Raw genomic sequence first — 25,105 nt, 5'->3', positions numbered from 1 at the left:
AAGGGCAAAACCCAGCAGTGAACTTTCCATCCCTACCACTCACTGAACAGGCTGCATTTGAGCATCACCCTGAACAACATTTTAGGAATTTTAGGAAAACAACTGTAAAAATTGAAAAGGGTTGTTGTGTTTTTTTTGCTTTATTCCTTCCCATGGATCACATGCTTTTTCCTCTTGTTAGTGCCCAGACCAGCAGCAGAACCAGACCTCACCTTGTGGCTGCATCACAGCAGATGCTGACTCATTAAACCTGCAATCAGCAACCATGCCTTTATTCCCATATTTGTTTGGAAACAAGCTTTTGACAGCATTTAATTGACTTTCAGGTCTGAGAAAGGCAGACTACAGCCTTTGCTAGAATATTCCAGCTGCTCCAATATGCCACATTTTCTCTACTGCCCCAGAAAAAAAAAAATAAAATGTCCCCTTTATCTGCCAGCCAAGCAGAAGGATGCTAAAGAGCCTGCTCAAAACCTGACAGGCTGCAGTAAAATAAACAGCTCTTTTTCAAGTTTCTTAAAACTCAATGGTTGTTGGAGAAACCTTTTTTCAACAGCCACTTACGATTTGGATTGGTGACCATTGGATGTTTTTGCTGAAGGATTGTATCGTTCTAGAAGAAGAAGAAAAAAAACCAAAAGCACTGTTGAAAACACAGCCAGCAAAGTAAATCACTGCCCTGTGGCCAGAAGCACCCAGCCTTGGATAAGCCAAGGAGAGCTGAGCAGAGAGGAGAAAGGAACTCACTGATCCCAGGTACAACCTCCCCCAGACTGGAGAAGTGAGTGGATGCAGAAAGAAAACACTGAACACAGCAGATAATTTCATCAAGAAAACACAGAAACTATTTCAATCCTTGCTGTCTGGATCAATACACACTTAATGTGTTATTAATGGTGTGAAAAACTGTTTTGCTGCTGTCAGGATTCATCTCTTGCCTCCTACACCCAGGATACAGAGCAGACTGGCAAGATCTGACTTGTTGCAGCATCCCTACCTGCCTCCTGAGCTGAAGCAATCTTTAGACCCAGAATTCAAACCCAGAAACCAAATCTTACAATAGGAACACGTTGATATAATCTGCTTTTCATTTTTGGGGGGGAGGGGGTGTGTGTTTTCTTCCCTTTTTCTTTAATTCTGGCAAATTGCTAAGTGTAGCTCAAGAGAAACAAGAAGTGAGGCTGTTAAAAGCTGCCCAGAAAATCCAAGCAGGAGTTCAAAGTTGTCTCTGTGCTCTGGGTAACCTTGCCTCTCCATTTACACACCTGAAGATCACCTGGGTCTATGGCTGAGCATTAAGTTTTAATTTGTTTCCTTAATTCCCCACTGTATCAGGTGTTTACAGTAAGCTGCTTCTGAGGATCCAAGAATAAACCATCCTGCTTTTACTCTTTAAGATGCTTCCTCAGTGGGAATGGAAGAGACTCTGGGGAGGTAACAGCACAAATTACATCAATTCTACCTGGTTACCTGTGTTAGGTTACTCATTCCAGGGATATTCAAACCAATATGGTTAAATGGAAATAAAAAGCTGCTTTTGTCTAAAATCTGAAAATGCAGCCTGTGTTCAGGAATATTCCTGAACAAATTACCAGAGGAGCTTTTAATCTGGTCTCTCTCTTGAGTTTAAAATGCCAAAGTGAACCCAACAGTGCAGCTGCCCTGTGCTGCTCCTACTGAAGCACAGACATAAGCACTATTCTGGTTTCTAGGATGTCCCCCAGCAGGGAGCTGGGCTTTTTATAGGGTGCTTTGGTGTAGCACTCAGCTATTTTCAATTAGCTCAACCAAGGAGGCACTTTTTTTAATACTGGAAAAGATGGCAAATTAAAAATGCTTAAATACTTTTTTTTTTTTTTTTTTCCTAGAGGATAGTAACAACCTTGACAGCTCAGTCTCAACTTTCCAGGTCTCAACAGGAAATGCAAAAGAAAAATCAAGCAATTGTTTTACAGGTTAAAACCTGAGGAAACCTTAACTTAGACTCCATCCTGTAACCAGTCTGGCAAATCTCATTCTCTATAAAAAAATGTGACATGCTAAGAATACCAAATCACAACAAAAAAAATGAAACATTACAGGAAGTTTAATATACTTACTCTGTTCCCCAGTGCCAAAACTGGACTGCTGAGACTCCTAAGGGAACAAAAGATCACAAGTGTTTTTCTCACTGGGAATTTTAACATCTCAGACCCCACACTGTAATCCAGAAAACTCTTTCCATGCAAAGGAGGGCACCTAACCTCAAATAAAGAGAAAATCCAACAGCTTCCTGCTCCTCTCCTTAGCTGAGCTCTCCCACCTGCTTGGTTTTAAGCTGAAACCCCAAAATCCCTGCATGTCTGGCACAACCCCCCTCTCATGTATGCTTAGCATGGAGAGGAACCAGTCAGTAATTATTTTATCATCTCCTTTAAACACAGAAAAGCTTTGCTGTTAATTTGATGTGTTTTTATTCCAATCCATTTCTCTGTTTGATTTTTTTTTCCCCAGACACACACACTGGGGGATAAACCAGGAGTAGCAACCCTGCAACACCAAAAATCTCTTTGCCACAAAGGAGCCCAAGAAAACAAAGCTTAAAATCTGCAGAGCTCTGCCCAAAAAATCCCTTCTTCCAACAGCTCCCTGCAAGTCCCAGGTGAAACCCAGAGTTCCTCCCCCCAAAGGCCAGGTCTGGTGTCACCACTTGTACAAAAGCCAATAAAGAATCCCTTGGAACTTCCCTGGTACAAAACAAAGCTGTGACCCATCAATCCAGCCCTGAAAAATGAAGCTCAGCAAATTTTAGCACTTTGGGATTAACCATTCCAAAAAACCCCAATTCTGTCTCCCCAAACACAGTAGATTATAATTTTATTAAAAAAAAAACAACCCACCCACACCCACCCACTGCAACTTTGCTTTACCAAACAAACATGCAGATGCTACTGAAAAATACTTCTAGGCTGAAGTGCCATTTAAAATAGGACCTTCCTGACCTTGTTTGAAAATGAGGACAAATGCTGGCCCCATAAATAAAAATTGAAAGTGTTTAACTCAATTCATGAGGTTATACACCCACGTTTTCCTTAAATGCTCTGGCAATGAAACCCAGGTTGTTTGGTGCAGGCTCCCCACACAGCAGTTATATTCACAATTTTAAAAATTTTATTTTTTTAAGCACACAAAAAGCTTTACATAGCAAAGCACTCCTAGGTATTGCTTGTTCCCCTTAACTGTTTATTTCAAAAGTGAAAGCAGCTGCAATAATGCAGTGAGCATGTTGGGTTTTTTTTTGAGGGGGAACTCTCCTCAGAAGGCATTTCAAATGCCTCTCATCTTTACTAAGTGCAAGAAGGGATGGGATGATTAAAATAAAATTAACCTGTGTTTAAAGTGCAAAGTGAAGATGAAATTGGAGAGGAGCCTTCACCACAAAGCAACAGCCCTACTTCTTCCAAAATAAAACCTGATTTTTATCATTCACAGGTAAAAGGAATGTAAGTGTGATTCCCTGACTGCCTTTTTCCACTCTCAGCTTAGAGGCTGACAAACCACATGCCAAAAAAAAAGAAGTCAAGGCCCCACAGGAATCACACCCCACTTCTCCAGAGCCCAGGATGAGGAACAGAGACTTTCTCTTCCCAAAACACCCATCACAAACCCTGCAGAAAGCACCTGCCTGGCTCCACTCAGCTTCTCATTTCCAAGGCACAGTGCAGCCTTTCAGCTACCTGCACTTTAATGAGGTGCTATGTTTAAATGTGCAACTTTTTCCAGCTCTCTTGCCATCTGTTTTGTCTTTGAACAGCCACTCCTTTAAGTAACTCAGAGGTTAAAGGAAAAAGCTGCACTTCCAGCTCCCAAGTTATTTATAGCAGTATCTTCCAAAGGTCTGCTGCAGAAAAAGGGCATTAAAAACCAACCTGAAGGAAGGAAACCCTTTTAACCAAAGTGTAGCAGACTGCTGAGGATGGACAGTGAAGACACTTCAGCAGGAAACAACACTGCAGATCTGGCTTTTGTTTCTCAAAAAAAGGTTTCTGCCTAAGAAGGGAGCCAGGAATGTGGCTGCTGCCTTCTTGGGAGCTCCTGAACAAACCTGGATGCAGAACCCACCTCTGCAGAGAGGCCTGAAGGCCACTGCCAAAGCCCCTACCCTGCTCTGAAACCAAAAACTTCCACCCCCTGAGGAGCAGCTGGGGTTTTTTAATATATTTTACAAACACAGCAGCATTTTTGGAGTCTTTGACTGCGAGCCCAGGGCTTGAAAAAAAAGGTAAAGAGGATAAAATTATAGAGTGTTAGGTCACTGGATAACATTTTTATCAAGGCTCAGGAATCTGCATTTTTTTCATAGCATCCATAAAACTTTCCCTGACCTATTTTCATGAAGTTCTGTCTTCTGATTCAAAGACTTCCTGATAATTATTGGATATATTTATAGTAAATGCAGAGAGGCCCAGCTCAGGAGCCTGGGTTCCTTCGAGCTCCTCACTATCAAGCCATGGGGAAAATCATCCCTTAAAAAAAATAATAAATAAGATTGAGTGATCCAAAGGGAGCTTAATTTCATGTCTGCAGGCAAAACACAGCAAACTTCTGCACTCAGGAGGAATGGTGTGGAACTCTGCAGCATCTGCTTGGAGAGGAACTGAGCACAGTACTGAAGAGCTCGAGCTCTCCTCTAACACTGCTGCTGTTTTGTTTGCTTTTCTGAATCCTGCTCTGGGTCCAGACTGCACAGGCCTACAGCTTGCTAACTCACTGGAATCCTGAGAAGCTCCTGCTGCCAAGAATGACAGAGGGGAGAAGGCAGAGGAAATTACAGGCTTTGGATGTGGAGAGAGAAGTCGACAAAGTTCCACGGCTCGGATGCTCAGCCACGAAATGAAAAACCTGGCAGCAAGTCAAAAGGCTCAGAGCAGCCATAAATGGAATTTTTTGCAAACTGGGTGAAAGAAACACAAGCCAGGTCGATAAGTTCAAAAAAAAAAAAAAAAACAAAAAAAAAACCAAACCCAACCCCCAAGCTAACTTTTCTGTTCAAACAGCAACAAGACTCTGCCATCTCCCGTGGTTTCCCTCTGCCAGGACACACAGATCTCTGCACACCTTTTAAATTCCCAACCTGAGGCAAATGCCAGAGAAATGCAGGGAAAAAAAAACCCCAAAAAACAGTTCCAACAATCCCATAACCCAGTGTGCAAAGGGGATACGTGTCCTCAGAGGCTCAGGAGTCAGTACTGAGAGCAGTGGACTAAGTACCCTTGTTGATGAGGAAACGTGGGGCATTTCTTGCACTACTATAAAAGGTAAAAATTATTTCCAAGTTCACAGTTCTATACAATGTAGGAGATAAAGCCTGATTAAAGGTGATACAGGCAAAATTAATACTGATCTAACTGATCCAGCCAGGACCAGAGCCTGACCTGGTAACTGCCCCAGTCTGAAGGACTTTCATGGATGTGCACCTTCCAACATGGGAAACTGGGGCCAAAAGATGTCAAAGCACTGACAGAAAACAACCTCTTCAGATTATGCAAGAGACCTCAGTGAGAAAATCTTCTTGCAGTACCTCACTGTTGTGTTTTGGGGAGCAATTTGGATCAAAGAGGAAGCTGGGAGCAGCGATGCTGTAAAACAGCAGCCTGGTGAGAAAAACTGTGGTTTTGGTTATTTTGCAGGTAATTTTTAGAAAGAGGAAGAGAATTCATTTCTTTGCTCTGAAATGAGGCCACACGAGGCAGCCAAATCCATTTCAGAGAGATGTTAAGTCTGGGGAGGAAAAAAAAAAAAAAAATCCACCCTGTCAAGTTAAATCTTTTACTGGTTATCAGCAAGACACAGGAAACAAACCAAGAATTCAAACTGAGTCAGCTATGGGAGGCTGAAGCTGCTGCCTGCAGCCATCTGCCCTGCCTACCCACCCCTTCCAGATCCTGCAGATTGCAGAGCTGCAGCTCAAGGCAAACCAGTGCCAGTTTCCCCTCCAACCCTGCAGCTGGGGCTGCAGAGCCACAACTTCCTCAGAGGTGAAGCAGGGCTAGAAGCACACCCTGTGCTCTCAGCAGCAGCAAAGAGAGACTGGTTTCTCTTCAGAATTAATAGTTTGGAACTCCTGGGTAGCTACCAAGCCCCTGGGAGGTCAGGAAGAGGCCAGTGAGCTGAAAAAATCCTCCAGCAAAATAACCCTTCTTAAAGAGGGGTTTATTTTTTTGCCATTGAAAATGAAGGATCTAATGGAACTTCTCATGGCCTCCAAAAGTACAAGGAAAAATAAGTTTATGGAGAAAAGTACATTTGAATTTCTCAGTGTTTGCCAGCCAGTCTCCATTGGTTTCCTGATGGAGGCAAACACTACACTTGCCTGCTCCTCCACAAAACAATGCAAAGTGTTTCCCCAGCAGTGAAGAAGCCTCAAGCTTCAGAAGGATCCTGAAGAAGGTTTGAACTTATGAAACAAAAGTTTAGAAGTAAAAGTAAAGCTATATTACAGACATCTTAGACTGCTCTGTGTAAACCAGAGGCAGAACATTCTCCCCAAGCCTGCTGCTGACAGATGTTATTGTGCAGCAAGATGAAGAGACACAAAGCACTGGGACAGACCCAGAACTACCCAGAGCTGAATTTCAGAGAGTTCCAAAATCCCTCATCTTCAATGGCAGTTACTTTTCAACAGCACTCAGTGTTTGAATACAGGACTGACCTTTGTTGGAAAAGGGAATTTGGATGGTTCAGTTTTGCATGGTGTGTGAATAGCAGTCAGAGGAGGAGGCCAGGAATGGGTCATCTCCTACAACCAAACAAAAAAAGGAAAGCTATTAACAAAATTAAAGCACAGATTTTAAGTTACACTCTTGAATCAAATTCTAACCCTTGTCCCTTACCATTTCCAGTTCATTGTCCACACTTGGCCAAGCTTTATATTCAAATCTAAATTTCCCAAATGTGCAACAAAGATTTGGCACATAAACCAAATCTTAAACTGCTACCCAAGAGAACAGACAATTAAGACATTAACAAAGGCATGAATCAATAAAACTGCTTGGCCTGGATATAAACTGCAGCAGAAATCACACAGGCAGGATCCAGGGGGAGAAAAAAAGATTCCTTGGAGAGGGAGGGCTCTGAAGCTTGAGGAAAAAAGGGAAGAATCTGCAGTCAGATTCTACCTGCTCAGAGCAGTGACTGAAGAGCCCTCCCTGGCCCAACTTGCAGCCAGTTCAATGGGAAAGGCACCAACCACCTGCAGAGCACTTCCCACCTCTGTGGCCACGTTTGTGTTTTCAACAAGTTAAGTTGGGAATGAGAAAATGGAAAACTTACTTTCAGAATTTCATCCACACAGCTCACGTCCCCAGATGCTGATGCCTACAAACCAAAATTCAGGATTAACATCTCCTACAGCAAATATTCCTTAGAAGACCCCAGAGGCCCAGAAATAGTTAAAAAAAACCCTGCAGTCCCTATCATGATTCATGTAGCCTCCGTAAAGACAAAAACAGGCCTTGCTAATTCTTTTCAGCAACATTAATTTTAAGATCAGCTAGATCCATATTCTGGTGCCATGAGTCACATCCAGTTATGAAAAGCAAATACATGAGATCTACAAAACTGCCACCATCACCTCTGACTTTTCACTTGACAGTTAAAGTGCTCCCAGGCAGTCAGAGATATTACAAATTTCCAGATTTCCTGGGAGAAGCCACTGGACAATATCTCAACTCAAATGCCCAACTCTGAATGTAAGGAAAGTCCTGGATCTTATCCTGCCATTTCTGGAAATCCCAGGAACAAATGCTTTTCCCTAGCTACCAGAATTCAAGCAGTGACACAGGAGATGCAATAGCATTTTATTATTAAAGCACTCTCCTTCTAAGTCAGCTGCAGAGTCAAGGACTGAACCAAAGTACTGAAAGTACTGAAGGCTGTTCCTGGTACCTTGTGCTCAGCATCAGAAGTTCTGACCCCTGTACAATTTGGTGTGCTTCAGGATTAGCTGATTTTCTGTAGGTGAAGGTATCTTCTGAATATACAGAAGATATTCTGTAGGTGATAATAATCACATCCAGCAATTGCTGCACACTTCAAAAGAAAATCTGATCTATGCAGATAGCATCACTGCTCTAAGACAACATGGCTCCCAGTAATGACAACACAGGTACCCAGCTTGTCAAAATATCTGTGACTATCCTGCTATTTCACTAACTTCTGAGTACAGAAATACTCTCTGAAAATGAGCCTCTGGGTTAAGGTAGGCTTTTTGAATACCTCATGACTTTTATTTAATAAAAATCTTGGCATCCACAGGGAAGCAGCAGAACGCAAAAAAATTTCTTTTTGTACGTTCCCCATTTCAAATAAATTTCTTCACTGCACCACCTGAATTTTGGTTCTGTGGAACTCACATCCCAAGGGGACTGAGGCTGAAGGAGCCAGGAATCAGAGGACCACTTACATCTAGGGGCTGAGAAGGGATTTTCAGCTTGGTTAGGTGTGCTTTGCTGCTGGGCTTCAGCTCGTTGACACCGCTGCTGTGAGTCTGACTGCTGTAGTGTTCAGAGGATAACTTTGGTTCCATGGATTCCTGCCCATCCATCGGCCTCACGTAGGCAGTGGGTTTCTGGAGCATTGAACTGGACTTGGACATGAGGGAAGGTGGGAAAGACTGGGTAGAGTGTTGTCCACTTGAAAAGGAGGGGACCCGGGAGGGAGAGTCCCAGTTGGCGTCGGGATCCCGGGGAGATTTGGAACGCTGATGTTCTTTGCTGTGGTGATCATTTCCATGAGACCTCGAGTGGCTGGAACTCAAGGAAGAAACCCCAGGTGGTTTTCCAGGGCTGGAAGAACGGGCTTTGGAGTGTTCTGACCCATGCTGACCTTTTTTACGACTGCTGCCGCCGCCGTAGGAGTCGCGGTCGTGCCTCTGGCCACCACTGCCACTGGTGGTGCCACTGCCACGCTGGCTGCTGTGCCCACTCTGCAAGCCCGAGGCCCGTTTCTGAGACTGGGAGGAAGTGCCGGGTGCTGGTCCTACAGGAGTCCATTTGCTGCTCTGGTGGGAGCCAGGATTATGTCTCTGATCACCAAAGAAACTTTGGTTCGATTTTTCATCTGGCGTCGAGGGTACGGTTGGTTTGGGGATGCCAACGAGCTTCTGTAGTGATCTGTCTCCTATGAGATCCTTCATTTCATCATAATTACCAAGCATGCTCTGAATACGACTAGAGAGTTTGTCTTCTTTGCTGGTCTGTGAAAAGAAGGGGGGAAAAAAATATAATGCCTTAAAAGGAAAAAAAAAATAAAATGGCAACTTCATTTTTAGTTCGTCAAAACGACAGTTCCTGCAGTTGGTCTGATTTTCAGGGCTGAGATCATGGCTTGTATCCATGTCTTTTGGGCAAATGGCTCCAATTCCCAGTTTTAAAGCAGTAAATCAAGCCCCCAAAGCATAAGGAAAAAGCTCAATTTCAGCAGGAGGAACAGCTGAAACAGCACTAATCCATGCCTTGAATAATGCATGGGTGAGCTGGGTGCAATTTTAAAAGTGCAGTAAAACCCCTCTGCCTTGAGGACTTTTCTTCTACTACAGAATGCACCAGCCCTAAAAAGTTTTGATTAACAGTAAAGTAAAAGCAGCTCAGCCTCATCCTTGCATGCAATTTTTAATTGGTATTTATACAGCATAATTCTGGCTGGCAAGAAGGTTCTGTATAAGAACGGGCTCTTTCCTACAGAACCAGTTTGTTTTCACATCAAGCAGACTCTGCTGTTACCCACGCATCCCAGGCAGCTTTAGTTAACTTCGTAGGTGTGGGATTTGGTTTTCAGGCACAGTAGAGTGATGGGAGGAGAGGAATAAAAATAAATATGTAAATAACATTCTAAAAATCTCCCAACGTTCCTCCTGCAGGAGGGCAGTTCCCAGTCACAAAGTTCTGCTTCTTGCAAACCACCTGAAATTGAAGTCAGGGACCAGGTTTGCTTCCAAAGTCAGTTTTAAGCTACATAATGAGAATTTGAAATGGTACTTTTAAATTTTTTTTTAAGCTATCCCAGATTTAGGTTATTTTTCCAGTTCTGTTCAGCAAATCAAAGCCAGAGGGAAACCCAACAGAGGTTTAAAGCTGAACGAGTCAACTCCTTCAGAACAAACTGAAAAAAAAAAAAATCAGGTAGATCCAACTGGCATGCTAATTAAAGCTGACAATTCTATCATAACAGGCAGCTCAGCATTTAAAATGAACACCCTGAAAACCCTCTGTGAATTTACCCAGCTCTGGATTGCACTGATCAAAGGTCAGGCAGTTCAGCAACAAGCTCAAGCACCCAAAAAAAGCAACCTGACAGGACACAATGGATGGTTTAATTCCTTTGAGGCAATGTAGCAAAAGCTGAAGAAAATAAATTAAAAAAAAGGATGGTTTTATCCCTGGAAAGCAAGCCCCTCCTTCCCAAGGATTTGCCTTAAAAATTGGGAATTGCCCATCCTTATTTTCAGGCCCCACTTAAAGGCTCGATTGAGGCACGAGCTGCGTATCCAAACAGAAGGCACAAAAATGAAGCTAAAACACCAATTTGCATACAGCTTCTGCAATAAAAACTGTGTTTGTAAGGACTGCACAAACTCACAACTTTGTAGGGTTCAGCAAAGAGAGGGGAGTTGGGTGGAAAGGCTTCTTCACCCTGCTGGATTTCTTGATTCCGCCTTTCCCTTTCTTTCATACGCAGCACATTCCGCTCTTCACGGTTCATGTTGCTGCAAACAAACAAACAAAAACCACAATTTCTGATCAGAGAGGGAAAGGAGGAAGGAACAGGAGCACACCAACCTCGTCCCTCTACCTGTTTCCCTGGAGGAATGACCTCAGTTAAGGAGCCCTTGATGAGTGGAGCTCCTCAGCACTGAAAAGTTGGTTTTCCGACTAAAGCCACCTCACACCTTCAAGTGCTGTAACCCCCAACACCTCCTAACAGGGTCAGTTTAGGCAGAAATAAAAGAAAAAAATTATGGAAAAAAAAAAATAAATCCACCAAGCCCTGAGCCAAACAACTATTTCAAACCATTTCACTGAATCGTTCACCTATTTCAGCCATTTCAGCCCTGAACTATTTCAGCCCACGCTGTACGTCTCCCACTATTTTCTAAAATACTTTTTTTCCTCCCAAATATTCTGCAACTTTACTTTCTCTTCCCCTCACCCATTCAGTGCCCAACTTCTGCTGCAGATTTTTTTTTTTTTTTTTTTTTTTTGCTGCTGCCATACCTTTCCTGGCAGCCACCCTCCCACATGTCCTAACCCCAAGCTTTGATGTTGTTTCCAGGTCTCTTTTCCTCCCTGATTCCCCAAAGACATTTCTACTCCAGGCAGTCATTTCAGTGAAGTTCTGGCAATATTGCACCTCTTGCCTTGCACCATGCAGTGTTCTGCTGCAAAAATGCACATTAAAAAACTGCCAGCCCCTCCTCTGAGAAATTTTAGTTTGCACTTTGGTCTTGCTGCTTCAATTAACAGAAATACATCAGAATTATTGCAACACACACACAAGAACATTGGAAAATATTAGTTTTAAGTCTGATAAAACATTGGGACTTAGAGAAGTAAACAAAAGAAGGTGAGAAATAATAAGGTGGTACTGACACTTTTGACATGTTCTAGGCTTCAGGTGGAAAAAGGATAAATGTATAATAAGGATGGCAGGTGCTTCCAGGAAAGAAACAGATGTTCTTCCACACAATTTGCAGTCTAAAATGAAAATGCTGTCTGCTTAGAAAACCATTATTTCATGGCTTTCAACAGATGCTTGATTATTTAATATATAAATAAAATATTAGCCACAGCATGACTCTGAAAGCTACACCAAGCCCACTCCCCCACTCTAAACAAGACTTCCATCTGTCACTCAGTTTTTAATATATCAGTCCTTCACCTTAATGGCATTTTAGCCTCTTTCTCCAATTTCTCACTCATTTGGCTTCCTTCAGTCTACTACTCTGAAGAGAGTGAAAGTAAAGAAGGTGCCAAATCCAAAGAAACCCACAGTGTAAGTTTCAGTCTCTTCGGGGTGATGTTTTCTCTGCATTGTAAAGAAAATCAAATCATTAGCATAATCCAACTTGATTGATGCTGATACCAAGCCCAGGGATCCAATAATTACAAAATTACAGGTGAAAAATCCCTTTTTTCTCAGTTATCCTGTAATCAGCTGAACTCACGTGCCTACCCAGAGAGGGAGCACGGGGAGGGAACCCTATATGTATAAATATATATGGATATTAAAAATATACATTTAAAAGACACCACTCTTAACAAAGAATTTTACATCTCCATTTTACAAACAGGGGGTTAAATACTAAAAAAAGGCTGTTACTGGTTTTCAGCAACCAGCATCACCTTTCACAACTGCACTGACCTGTATTGGAACTCCTGGGATTGAGGAAAAATCCCAACATTTGTGCCAACATTATAGCAAAGATCCACCTGGGATGAGAGCTGGAGGAAAAGCAGAGCTGATCAGGCTGTACCTGGAGACTCAGCCACCAGGAAAAGATTCCTCCCCCAGCTTTTGGAGTGTAGCAAATGATAAGCATCTTCCTGGGGAGTCATTCTGATTGCAGAAGGATTAGCTTTAGGTTTTTGAAATTCTTTTACATCTTTTATTAGAGTCAATAGTTTGAATGGGATTCAAGTTAGACTTGTTTGGATCTAATCTCCTGGATCTCCCCACTGAGCTATTTTAAGTGCCTGCAATGGGTATTAAGCTATTAAAATCACACTGGCATTAAATGTGTAAATAAGTGAAGATAGTGGGGCTTCCTCTACTCTCTCCTTCAGACAACTTCCTGCTCTAATTCCTGCTTCCACAGCCACGAGAAGTCACAAGAGAAATCTGCTGGTGCTCAGGAAAGAGCAGCTCAGAGGGGCTTTGGAAAAGAAACACCTCTGGAATCAACCCTGCCAGGACAGGAAGCTGCAAAACAAAACTTCCAGAGCCCTTGCAAAACAGAACAAACCTTTGAACTTCCACTGCTGTGGCCAAATTTTTACCCTATTTGCTGGGTGCTTGGGTTTTTTTTTTTTGCCCAAGTCAGAGCAGACCCCAGGGATACCTCACACTGGGATGGGAAGCTCTGCTCTCTCCCCTTCCTTCCTCCCATGCTGACTCAGGTGGGAAGGATCCCACCACACCACCATTCCCAGGAGGCCTGGAAGTGGAGGATGGAGAATCCACTGGGACCTGCTGCAGGCAGGAGCATCCCACTGTAATTCCCCTTTTCCCAGGAGCCAAAACCTGAGCTCCTAGGATGAGCAGAGCCAGGCTGAGGGAGACAAAACCATCACCCCACAGGAAGGACCAAAGTCCCCTTGATTTCCACACCTGGAGATAAGACAAGTCCCAATATTACAAGAAATTTCAAACCAAGCCTATAGCAGAGTATTCCCATTTTTAGGAAGTTCCCTTCCACACAGTGCCTGCCCCAGCTGTGCACTTGGCCCCACAGCATCCCTATCCCTATCTATTGATTGCCCTGATCTCAAACCTCTCCTCCAGTTCCACACAAAAGGAAGGAAAAAATCCAAAAAAGAAGCTGACAGAACCTTCTGCTGCCCCTCCCCTGTGCCCATCCTGTGAGCACTGCAGGCTCCTGACCCAGACACCCTGAGCAGGGAGCCAGGCAAGAGCCACCCAAACCACCTTCCCCAGAGACAGAATTCTCATCAAAAAATCCTGTTTGGTATTTCTGCTCCTCCTTGAGCCACACAGGGCACGGATTTGGGGAGGGGGGACTCCAGCAATCCTCATCCTGGATTCACAACCAGAGTGATGCTACAGCCACCTTGTGCCTCCACCCTCCTCCTGTTCCACCCCTCACCTGGGGGGCAGAGGGACAGACCCCAAGCACACCACTTGTACACATTTTCAGTTTTATAACAAAAAAAATCACAAACCCCAACACCTCAACACAACCCAAGTTTTCCTGGCAAAGCTGTTAAAGGGCAGAGGACCTTGGCCCATCCCCAGGTACAGGTGTAGGAGCAGCAGCTCCTCCTCACCCTTCCTGACCTTCACCAGGTGCTCCAGAAATCCCTCCCCAACCTCCCCAGCAGCAGCATTCCCAGGAAAAACCATCAAAGGGGAAGGGTTGTCCCCCCCAGGACCCCCCACACCTCCAGAAATGATCCCAAACCACCACTTTTCAAGCAGATCCTCAAAGCACCTCCAAGCCATCCTCATTTAACCCAAGGGCTCTCTGCTATCTGGATTGTTTTCCCAAGCAAGAGGAAGCAAATAGTTCATTTATCCAGTGCTGGGGGATTGGCTGCACTGAAAAACAACTTTTGTTTGAAAACATTTGGCCAGGAAGGATAAACAGACTTCAGGGAGGACACACAGTATCTACAGCTCTGGGCAGGCACACCCACACCCTGGAAACACAGACAACAGTTTTTATTTTAGTTTAAAAATAATTCTAAAAGAATTAAAAAAATAATTTAAAAAAAAAAAAATTAAATTAGAAAAATTAACAGGAAAAAATGAAGCTGGAAATCCTGCTTTTCATAAGGAGTTATGTTTTGAAAAGGCATTTAAAAATACCAGAAACTGCCTTAACCCTGCATCCAACTCCCTCTCACAGATACCTGCCACTTATTTTGGATATTTTTCTTACTTGAACCATGAACAGCAAGGAGCATCCAAGGAGCTGGCACAACAGCCATGGCCTTGCTACTAATCCTGTCACTAAAATCACATCCACAGTCCCAAAATGCCACTCTGACAGCTTTGCACACAAATGTGCTCACAGAAGAGCTGTTAAAAGAGGGAGAAATTAAAAAATAACTCCCTGCAACAACAAAATTGACAAAAACTCAGCAAGACACACAAAAAGGGACCATGCTCTGCTGTCACCAGGATCTATTTACTGAGTGACTGTGTAGTCTTAACTTCTAGCTTACTATGTTGTAGGAAAAGGAAAAAAAATGCAGAAAAAATGAAAACATTTCCTACTAAAATGGCTTTGCACAAGGAAAAAAAAAAAAAAAAAAAAGGTACTAACTGCATGCTGCTCCAGGTAAAGTTTAAAGCTTTTAACCCCAGCATTGCAAACCCAGAAGCAACACCACCAAAGTCACCTTGACAGAGTTTTAAAAGCCTGAAACAAGGAACCAAACTAAAACAAGAGCTTACAGAGAACTCAAACAACACTCCTGGGTGTCAAGGAACAGGGAAAAAAACCTTTCCCAAAGGACAAAGCAGTTGGGTTGTGCCTCCCCCTCACCCTTTGGACACAAAGGCTGCAGTTTTCCCCCAGCTCCTGGGAAGGTTGTGGCTTGCTCTGTGCCAAGGGAGGGGTTTTGAGTTTGGGGTGGTTTGAAACACCATCTGTGCCACCAAGGAAATGGTTGGGTTCTACCAGCAGAACTCATCAGTGATCACCCAGCACCCAGCAGCTGCATCCTGGGCAGGCTGACCCAGATGAACTTCAGCCAGCACCTCACTTGGGGATTTTGATGGAAAAAATTTCCCATTAAAATACCCCATTGGATATTTGGAGTCCATTTGATGGGAATGGGCTCTGTGGTAGCCCTAGGAAAGAGCTCTTCCCAAGGTTTCCTTCAGGAGATCCAAGCTGGAAGTGGGCAGAAACGCAGCTGGGACACAAACACCAACCAGTGATTCACCCTTTCTATAAACACAAATGTTCCTCCTTCCTAGAATATAAACAGAAGGTTTCTATCCCACCCTTCACCCCAGGGATTCCTTCTCCACATTCCCCAGGGGGATCACAGAGCAGTGGAAGAGCTGGACCTGAACACCTTTGGACATCGAGCGATGGGGAGAGAGCCCAAAAAAACCCCACAGAAAAAAGAAAAAAAAAGAGAGTTGGCCTGGGTCAGGTTAATGTTTGATGAGAACTCCCAGGGAGGGCAGAGCAGCTCTTTGCTGTAGCATTCCTGCTCCCAGCTCAGCTCCCAAACAGGGCAGAAATCCCCAAGCAGGAGCTCTCTGCCTGGACTTGTGCTCCCACCGAGGAGCAGAAATCCTTCATCACTGTTAGCTGAGGAAGAACTCACCAAGGGAGCTTGGTGAGTTGAGGCTCCTACTTCTGTAGGAGCACGTTGGAAATTCCAGCATCTCCAGCAGGTAAGGGAACATCCTGCTCCTTGGTTGGGGCTGCCAGATTCCCCTTTTATTCCCCAAAGGCAGCAGCTTCTCCTGGAGAAGCCACCAGCCAGCACTGATGGATTGGAGAACTCCAGAGATCATCTGTAACTCAACACTTCCTACTGGGAAAGCACCTGGGGATCCTGTAGGACTGGAGAGGCTCTCTGAGCAGCTCATTAAACAAGTTCAGATGAGAAATGGGTTTCTTATTCATCACACACAAGATTCAGCTCATGGAAGCAAGGACTACGTTGGCCAAGATAAAGGTAACGCTGAACGACTGGGGTTTGGAGGCCAAACCAAGGAGGAAAAAACCTTAAAGCTTAAAAAAACTTAACTTGAAAAAACTTAAAACTTGCAAAAACTTAAAACCTGAAAGAACTTAAAAATCCAGCTGCAACACAGCTCATCTAAACCCAAGTTTTCTCTCCATTCCTAAAACATGACTAAATCCAGCCTAAAACTGATCACACCCCGGAAGGACGTGCAGGACTGGTTTGGGGGATTTTACTCCAGGGATCTTCAGAGATCTTTGTACAGTGCAGAGCTTGCAGGACATCACCTTCTGTCCCTCTTTTCTTGTCCTGTCTTGTCAGAAAGGGCAGAGAAATCAGGAGGTCCAAGAAGTGGTGGCACAGCCAGCAGAGGAAGGGTCACCCCTCTGGGGAGGGACATTCACTGGGACATCACTGACATTTTCTGCACCTTCCACACTGCCAAGGAGGACACAACAGCCTCAATGTTCTTGTGTTACCAAGGGCCAAGCCTGAGCCAGGAGCAGCAAACTCATTTTTGCTGTGAAATGAAGCAGAATTCCCACGTTGCCTTCCCAGGTCGGGGCAGTTCTGTTCCCTTCACCCTGAGACACCAAATCCATTTCCAGGGATTTTCTTCACCAAGCTCTTCTTCCCATCATCTGGAGCTGGAGCCCTGACACCCTCAGGATGGACTGGATGCTCTTGGAGGAAGGGCTCTTCCAAGCTGAACACTGAGATTCTGTGATTCAGAAGATGCCAAAAGCAGCACAGCACAGCACAGAGGGACCTCAGCCCAGCTCTGCCACCCCTGGGCAACACAAACTTTTTTTTCAGGCTTTTTTTCCATTTTTTTTTTTTAAACCCACTTCATCCTCCCCCTTCCTTGGGAGATGCTGTCCTGGGCCTCCTGCAAAGCTGGAGCATCAGGAGCAGAAGATTTTGACAGGCAATCTTTTCATGTCCACACAGGCCAACCAAAGAATATTCTGTTTCCCAACAATATTCTGCAGTTTAATTGTGCAGAAACTTAATAACCAAATTCCTGTGCCTACATGTTCTTCTATTTAAACTCTGAAGCCAAGACAATTGGTGTTTAAATTTTATTAAGCAATAGTTGCTCAGACATCCAACATTAATCTGGCTATTACGGCCCTGACTTCCTCAACATTAATTTATTTTCATGAAAGGCATCATGACATTTGAGTGTTATGAACTCCATGGCAAGAGGATTAAGAAAGGATTCAGTTCACAGAAATCCTCTGATAAATATGCTCTGAATAAGAGTTGAAACAATAGCCCATGTTTTAATGAGGTGCCATCAAAACTAAAAGAGCGAAAAGGGGAAAAAAAAAAACCCAAACCACACTCATTTCAAGGCTCACATCCTAAGAGAACTACAAAAAAGCACAAAAAGAGAAAAGTTTCCCATAGATTACCCAGGTTTAACAGCCATTTCCTCCAGCCTTGCTGAAAGACCTCTCACAAGACACTTATCTTGGACTCCCTGTCCAGGTTCAGACTCAGAACATCAGATGGAGATAATAAATTCTGCTACTAAAAAAAAAAATCTGCTATATAAAAAAAATCTGCTATTTAAAAAAATCTGCTATATAAAAAAAAAATTCTGCTATTAAAAAAAAGCTATTTAAAAAAATCTGCTATTAAAAAAAATCTGCTATTTAAAAAAAAATCTATTTAAAAAAAAAATCTGCCATTAAAAAAAAATTCTGCTACAAGCCCACTTGGGTTTTCTGTGCTCACAGGAGTAAGGTCCCTTCCAGATGACACCCACAGCATCCCTTCCCCTGGCTCAGCTGATTTTATAACCAGAGCTTTTATTTGCAACACAGGGATCAGTAATAAATATTCCAGGGCTATTAACACATCCCCTGCTCAGCTCCAAAGGGGATGTCTCCAATTTAAGAGTCCAGCAGGGGAGTGGTTCCAGGTCCCTGGTCCAAAGCAGATCCCACCCTGGGATTCTGCTCCTGCCCTGCAGCACTTCCCTGCTTGGATTTACTCCTTTAGGGAATATTTCTTGAATTGTGGAAACCTCTGCAAGTTCAAAACTGGTTTTTAGGACCTATCAGCATTAGAGAGCAGGAGTAAGAAACCTCTGTAAAACAAAATGGCAAAAAAAACAATCCACAAAAAAAACCCCACACACAAAACCAAGGCAAACAAAACCCCAAAATCCAGGAAAGGCTCCTTTTTTCTTTTTTTTTCCAGTGTCCCAGGAGGACTGAGAAGCAGCAAGGTAACAACAGGAGCAGAAGGATCCTGGAGAGCTCATCAGAGCCACTGAGTGAGGGAATTTCACCATTTTGTGCTTTAATTCCCTGCAGAGAGCCAAAGGGGGTGGAGGGGAAGGAGCAAAAAGCCAACTGAGCCCATGCAAATAAATCTCCTTGCAGGAGGGGTGGTTGGAACCCACACAGCACCCAGGGTATTTCCAGGATTTCTTTGCATTTTCAGATCTGGGAGGGTTCATCTTGAAATCCACAATTCTGTGAATTTTTAACCCTGATTCTCAGTTTCCAACCCCAACTTGCAGGCACAACCTTTGCCAAATCCATCACCAATTCCCACCTGTCTAAAAACTGCTATTAATACACGACTGGCAGGGCAGCTCTGGGAGACTTTCTGATAAAATTTAAAAATAAAGCTGCAAGTGCACTAAAGTGATGGAAAAACCTTTGGAAAGAACCCACGAGAGGTGTTTTTTTTTTTTTTTTGACAAGGCTTTTTCCAAAGCTGTGGCTTTCCTGCTGAATTTCAGTTTTCTTCTCTAGATAGTTCTGGTCCTTTCCTCTCATTTCAGGGTTTGGGGTTTTTTCTGCATTTATTAAAGAAAAACAACACAAATCACAGAAAAAAAACCACCCAAGCAAACAAAAAATATCAACCCGAGCTAGCTGAGTCAATTTGAAGAGGACACCATGAAAATATCTTTAAATATCTGCTCCACATGGATCCTGCTTCTCGTGGGCATAAAAGAAGGCAAATTTTTACTTAAGTAAAGGGAACCAGAAAAAAAAATGAAGAAAAGTCCTTTTTTAGAAGGTTATTAATGACTAAAAAATTTAAGAGTACTTGTTAAAACTCTCCCCTAGTAAAACACACTCCTGGCAATTACTAAGAAGATGTCACAGTCCAAACTTCTTGGGTTGTTTTTTTTTTTTTTTTTTCCCCTCATTAACTATAATTAGTGCAGACATTTCAGCAGAAGAAATGGTTGCTCCAGGAGAAATCTTTTCACCCTTTATCTTTCCAAGCCCATCTACACCAGAGTTTTCACCATGTCAGAACAAAGTCTGAGTGCTGCTAACTGATCCCATCAGCATCACAAGGACAAAATTAAAAGTAGTGCTGCCCAACCCCATGGAAAATCATCTTTGGAAGAGGTGAAGTGCCCGTGCTGGAAGCCCCTGCCCCAGAAATCACAGGAAAATTGGAAGGTTTGACTCCAAACACACAGACACCAAACTACCAGTCAGGTTTTTTCTATACAGGACCACCCAGCACATCAAAAACCAGGCATGAGATAGGAAAAATATCAGTCTGGTTTATCTCATCTTAATGCTTCAGGGCCCTTGAAGTTACAAGGGGAAAATAATAATAATAAGAGTTCTTTGTAAAAATCCAGCATTTTGCAATCACAGCAACCTCCATGAGGTAACTATTCTGATTTATGCCAAAGCACAGCACAACTTGCTAAATTCAGTGTACAACGTGTTCCTCCATTAAGCCCTTTAACCTCTTGCTCCAGATTCAATTTTTTTTTTTCCTGAATTTTTCATCTTCGTGGCTCAAGTTCTCATCTTTGGCCTAGGAACAAGCAACTTTGGAATTATCTTTAAAGAAGGAAATACTTATGCTAATAGTAATGGAACACTGGAAAATGAGATTGGCAGATTTGATTATTTTATTTTTTTTTTTCCCCAGAAACTCTGGTTACTCCTCTGCCCACAAAATACATAACAAGACAGAAACTAAATTCCCATTTTGATGTGGCTTTTTTTGCTTTGGTTTTCCCCTCCCCTATAGGAAAAATACTCCCCAAGCTGCTCTGCAGCCCAAGTGCACTGAGAGAACTGTGGACTCTTATCTCCCCATCCTACCCACTTTAATATTAGATTTGTGCACATCAAAGCCTAATTAAAACCATTTATGCACTTCCATCACCAAAATCTTCTTAGCATCTCCTGGAAATTAAATTCAAGGCAGAAAGATTAAAATAAAAGTGCATGTGAACACACAGAGGTGTGCAGCTCTGCACAGTGATTGAGCTTTTGTGTCAGCACACGTGGAAACACAAGTCAGCAGGAACCAAAATTATTGAGAAAAGTATTTTATAGGGAGCAATTTGCCTTAGAAACTGAGCTAAGGACAAGTGTGAACAGTATTTCCTGCCTGAAGAATATTTTTTGGAGCTGGTCACTGCTTAGAAGCACAATTTCCCCAATGTCTGGTTCTAAAAGTGAAGGAGAAATGGAAGAAATGGAAATAAATGTAAATAAAATGCTGTGTGATGCAACTGGAGTGATGCCAAGTGCTCACCTCCACTCCCAGGAGACCCCAGACTCACAGCACACCAAAACCTGGGGGTCTTCTCATTTTAACACCCCATGCAGGAAAACTTTGAGCTTTCAGAGCCCTAATTTTAGGGATCCCTTTTGGTTTGAGACATTCTCTGACACCATTCCCAACCCCGGGAGTCTCAGCCATTTTCAGGGCTCCCTTCTGTCCCTCCACAAATGAACCACAAGACTTCAAAGCTGAGTTTTGAGCCCAACCCAAAAGCTGCTCTTGGAAACTGCAGATAAGGGGGGGAAGGGGAGCAGGAAAATAAACCCAGTGCTGAGACTGGAGAGAACTCAGCTACCACCCCAGCCTCCTACTTTCTGCCCCTTTATTCCCCCAGTGCTGTGCTGGGAATCACCAGCAAGAGGGGAAGTGCTGTAGGGAGAGATCTGGAAAGATCAAACTGAGCCTGGTGCCAGTTTTAGGAAAAGGAGACCCTGCATTTGTTTAATCAAAAAAGAAGGACAGCAACAGGTTGAAATAAATTGTCTGGAAATGCAGTGAATAAAAGGTGAAAGTGTAGTAGGAGAGGTCAGTACCAGGGGCCAGGAGCTGTCTGGGGAGGGAGTTTTGGGACTGGGCTCCCTGTAAGAAGCCCAGGAAAAAAATTTTCATAAGGAGCTGTTGACAGAAGAAAATGAGCTCAAAATTCAGGGCATGGACTTCTCTTATTCAGCGTTTGCTCAGTGCTGTGCAGAAGGAGGTTTGGTTTGTTGGTGCTACTGGCAGGTAATAAACCAGGATTTACCTTCATCAGCAATAATTAGTGAACCAAGGAAGAACAAGAGACATGGCAACATGAACAACTACCAGGTAATGCAGTCAGGGAGAAAAAATACAGCTCACTACAGCAGGAGAAAAAATAAAATAAAATAAAATAAAAAAAAAGGTCGGAAACAGAAAGCTGGAGAAAGAAACTTGGAAAGCAGTAAAAAACCTGAGAGGCTGGGGAGCTGGCAGACACCAAATCAGAGAGGAGTGCATGAGGCAAACAATGTCCCAGCTACAGGGAAAATGGAATTTTGGACGGCCTGGAGCTGGCAGAGAGCCAGGGAAGGAAGTGCAGCTGTGAGCTGAGTTAGGCACCTCCACAGCTCCCTGAGCCACCAGGGAGCTCTGAAAATGGGAAAGCTCAAGAGGAACCTGTGCATCTGCACCAAGGAACTGGAAAGAGAACCAGCCTGGGTCCCCAGAAGAGAGGAAAACACGCAGTGAGAGGAGATCTTTAAAAACTTCAGGCTCTTAGGGGAAGGGCTGTGTGGCAGGAGGGAGCAGGAGCCTCTGCACTGACACTTCCCAAGCTGGGACATTTCACAAGCTGGAGAGCATCTCCCTGCTCCTCAGGGGCTGCAGAGAAGGAAAAATCCTCTGAGAGGAGAGCAAGTGCCAGATCAGGTCCTTCCATCTTAACTTTGGCAGCTCCATGAACCCAGTTTCTTCTTTCCTTCTTTTTGCCCAGCTAGCAATGTATTTTCCACACACCTCACCCTCCCCTATCTGAGCGTGACCTGCTGCATCTCCTGACTCATTTCCAGACACTCCCTCTTCATGCTGGGGCCTCTCCACCTCCCCACAGTTTGGGGCATGATTTTGCTCAGGCAAAAATGCCCTCAGCATGGATTCCTTCTGGATACAAACTCCCAGAGCCAGGCTCAGACTGAATTCCAAGGCAGGGGGACCCCAGCTGAGCCACTTCTGAGCCTGTCCTGGAGGTAGCTGGGAGACTCCAGTGAGAGAAAGGCAAGGCAAGGTGCCCGTGGAACAAACCACACGTGAGTAACAATCTGAAATTATGTGGCCAAGAACAATTAACTGCAGAAGAAAAGAAACCTCAAAGTCACAAAAAGTGACTTTGTCTCCCCAGACTATTTTTACACCCTGGGACAGGTGGAGCCCCAAGTCAGACACACTCTGGGAGTCACTTTCCTCCCAGCTCTCCTCAGGGTGGCTGCTGGCAGGACCAGACCTGGCTCACGCTCCTCCCCTGTGCCCAGCAAAGGGCAAAACCTGCCTGGAGCAGAGGCCCTGAGTTCATGGCTCAGCTCTACAGATGCCTCAGCCAGGGGGGGGAAACTCTGCCTCAACACTTCCACCCCCAACCCTGCAGATTTCTGCTGACCCCGAGCAAAGAGAAGGAGCAGCCCTGACCAAAAGGCTCCCAGAAGCAGGGAGGGAAGCAGAAAGCAGGGATGGGCACTCAGGACAACCCCAGCAGCACTGGGAAGACAGAGAGGGGACACAAGAGCAGCAGTGCCACCATCACTGGGTCACTGAGTCCCCTCCCTGCAAGCACAGCACTCACCTCTGCCTCTAGCAGGAGCTAAAGTGGGGGGAAAAAACCTCCCCAAAGTGCAGCTGAACATCCTTGCCAGCAGCTGTGAGCTAGGAAAGGGAGAAGGAACAGACCTGTGCCAAGTTTTTATCTCCCAGCTGTGATGTCAGGAGAGATTTTGGGCTGCAGCTCTTTATCCACCCGACCTGAAGGGTGCAAAGTGTGTGGCTCTGCAGACACAGCCAGGTGGCATCTGCTCCTGAACATGGAACAGCATTCCAGCCTGCTAAAAAGACAGCCTAGAAACCCCAGTAATGAAGTTTTATCACCTTAGATCAAGGGGGGATAATAATTCTAACTGGGAAGAACGCAGGGCACACAAATAGCAACTGGTTGTTTTTTTTTTTTTTATTTGTTTGCTTTTGGTTGCTGCCTGCCTCCTGGCACAGAAACCTACCCCAGGGGCTCAGTTTCTCTCTCTCAATTCTCAAGACAGGGGAGAAAAGTTGGGAAATGCAAAGTGCAGAGAGGTTTGAAGCAAATATGAGGGAGCTGGGACAGAGCTGGAATGTCCTGCACACTTTGGGTTAAAAGTGTTGGACAGAGGGGAGCTCACTCCTGGCACAGAGCTCAGAATCTCAGAATGATCCAGGCTGGAAGGGACCTCAGAGATCCCCAAATCCAACCCCTGATCCTCTCCCCCTGTGGTTCCCAGCCCATGGCACTGAGTGCCACATCCAGGCTCTGCTTAAAAACCTCCAGGGCTGGAGAATCCACCCCCTCCCTGGGCACCCATTCCAGTGTCTGATCACCCTCTCTGGAAAGATTTTTTCCCTAATATCCAACCTAACCCTCCCCTTAATCCCAGGCCCTCTTGTCTGACTGGTATCTGCCAGGCAGCAGAGCCTGACCCCCCCCTGGCTCCAACCTCCTTGACATGGTTTGGAAATCCTAGAAAACCAGAGGGGTACCTGACCCAAAGTCCAGGATGCCAAGGGGTGACACTTTGTGACAGCACTGCCACCATCCCCAGCACCCGTGGGACACCCACCCACAGCAGGCTGGGTGACTCAGAGTGGCTCTGACACCTCTGAGGCAGAGGCCAGGGCATGACAAGGTTTTCCCTCATCCCAGGAGATACCAGAATGACAAATCAAGGCTCCAACCACTCCTCCAAAGCCCCTGTTTCACAATAACACCCCCGGGGCTACAAACCCCCCCCTCCTGCCCCGGGTGCAACCGTTCAGAGGGAAGTGTTGGGAAGTTTTTAAAGGAATGCACGGAGCTGGAAATGTCCCCGGGAAGGAGAAGGTCAGGAAGTAGGGGGGAGCCGGCAAGAAGGTGACAAAGGGGAAAAAAAAAAAAAAAAAAGGGAAAAAAGCCCCGAAGCGGTTAATTTGAGAGCCGAGGGCTGCTGAGTAAGTGCGTGAGCTGCTCACGCAGAGGCAGTGGGAGGGCTGACATCAGCGGGGAGATGGGAACGTGGGACCCCGTCACACTTTTCAGAAGGAAACCATCAAACCAGAGCTTAGAAAGCCGAGGGGGACGGCGGGGAAAGGGAGGGACCCAAACCTGCCCGGCAGAGCTCTGTCTGCTTTACAGCATCACCTCCTCGCGATGGGGCTGAGCGATCTCAGCACTCCCCACCCCAAAAAAAAACCCACAAAAAAAAGGAAGTTAAACCACTTTCTCGTTTCCAGAAGTTGGATAAATGACACAGCAACCGAGTTTCAGCTCGCACCTCTCCGCACTTTCCGGCTTTGTTACGTTCGTTGGGAAAAAAAAAAAAAAAACCACGCAAAAAAACTAAAAAAAAAAAAAAAAAAAAAAAAAAAAAAAA

At 44.5% G+C, this 25,105-nt stretch overlaps 1 protein-coding gene and 1 long non-coding RNA gene across 3 annotated transcripts in view; one reads left to right on the top strand and one right to left on the bottom strand.

Moving 5' to 3' along the window:
- AFF4 (ALF transcription elongation factor 4) overlaps positions 1-25,105 on the bottom strand; it is a 41,358-nt gene that overhangs the window by 15,227 nt on the left and 1,026 nt on the right. The window contains exons 1-7 of one of the 2 annotated variants that reach the window (XM_071759098.1): positions 11,253-11,407; positions 10,618-10,744; positions 8,444-9,235; positions 7,312-7,356; positions 6,692-6,778; positions 2,100-2,136; positions 565-613 (exon numbers count right to left, since the gene is read on the bottom strand). In XM_071759098.1, the coding sequence (XP_071615199.1) occupies positions 565-613; positions 2,100-2,136; positions 6,692-6,778; positions 7,312-7,356; positions 8,444-9,235; positions 10,618-10,744; positions 11,253-11,278 (1,163 nt within the window). In that variant the 5' untranslated portion in view covers positions 11,279-11,407. Of the gene's footprint in view, positions 1-564; positions 614-2,099; positions 2,137-6,691; positions 6,779-7,311; positions 7,357-8,443; positions 9,236-10,617; positions 10,745-11,252; positions 11,408-25,105 lie in introns of those variants that run through there. The other variant, XM_071759099.1, reaches the window with a different exon arrangement.
- LOC139803053 (uncharacterized) lies at positions 16,148-23,930 on the top strand. The gene is made up of 2 exons (XR_011728862.1): positions 16,148-16,418; positions 16,758-23,930. It is a non-coding gene; the product is annotated as an uncharacterized lncRNA (long non-coding RNA).

Source organism: Heliangelus exortis, chromosome 15, assembly GCF_036169615.1.
Source record: "Heliangelus exortis chromosome 15, bHelExo1.hap1, whole genome shotgun sequence".
Lineage (NCBI taxonomy): Eukaryota > Metazoa > Chordata > Aves > Apodiformes > Trochilidae > Heliangelus > Heliangelus exortis.
Note: the sequence above shows the minus strand (reverse complement) of the source record. Positions and strands in the feature narration are given on the sequence as shown.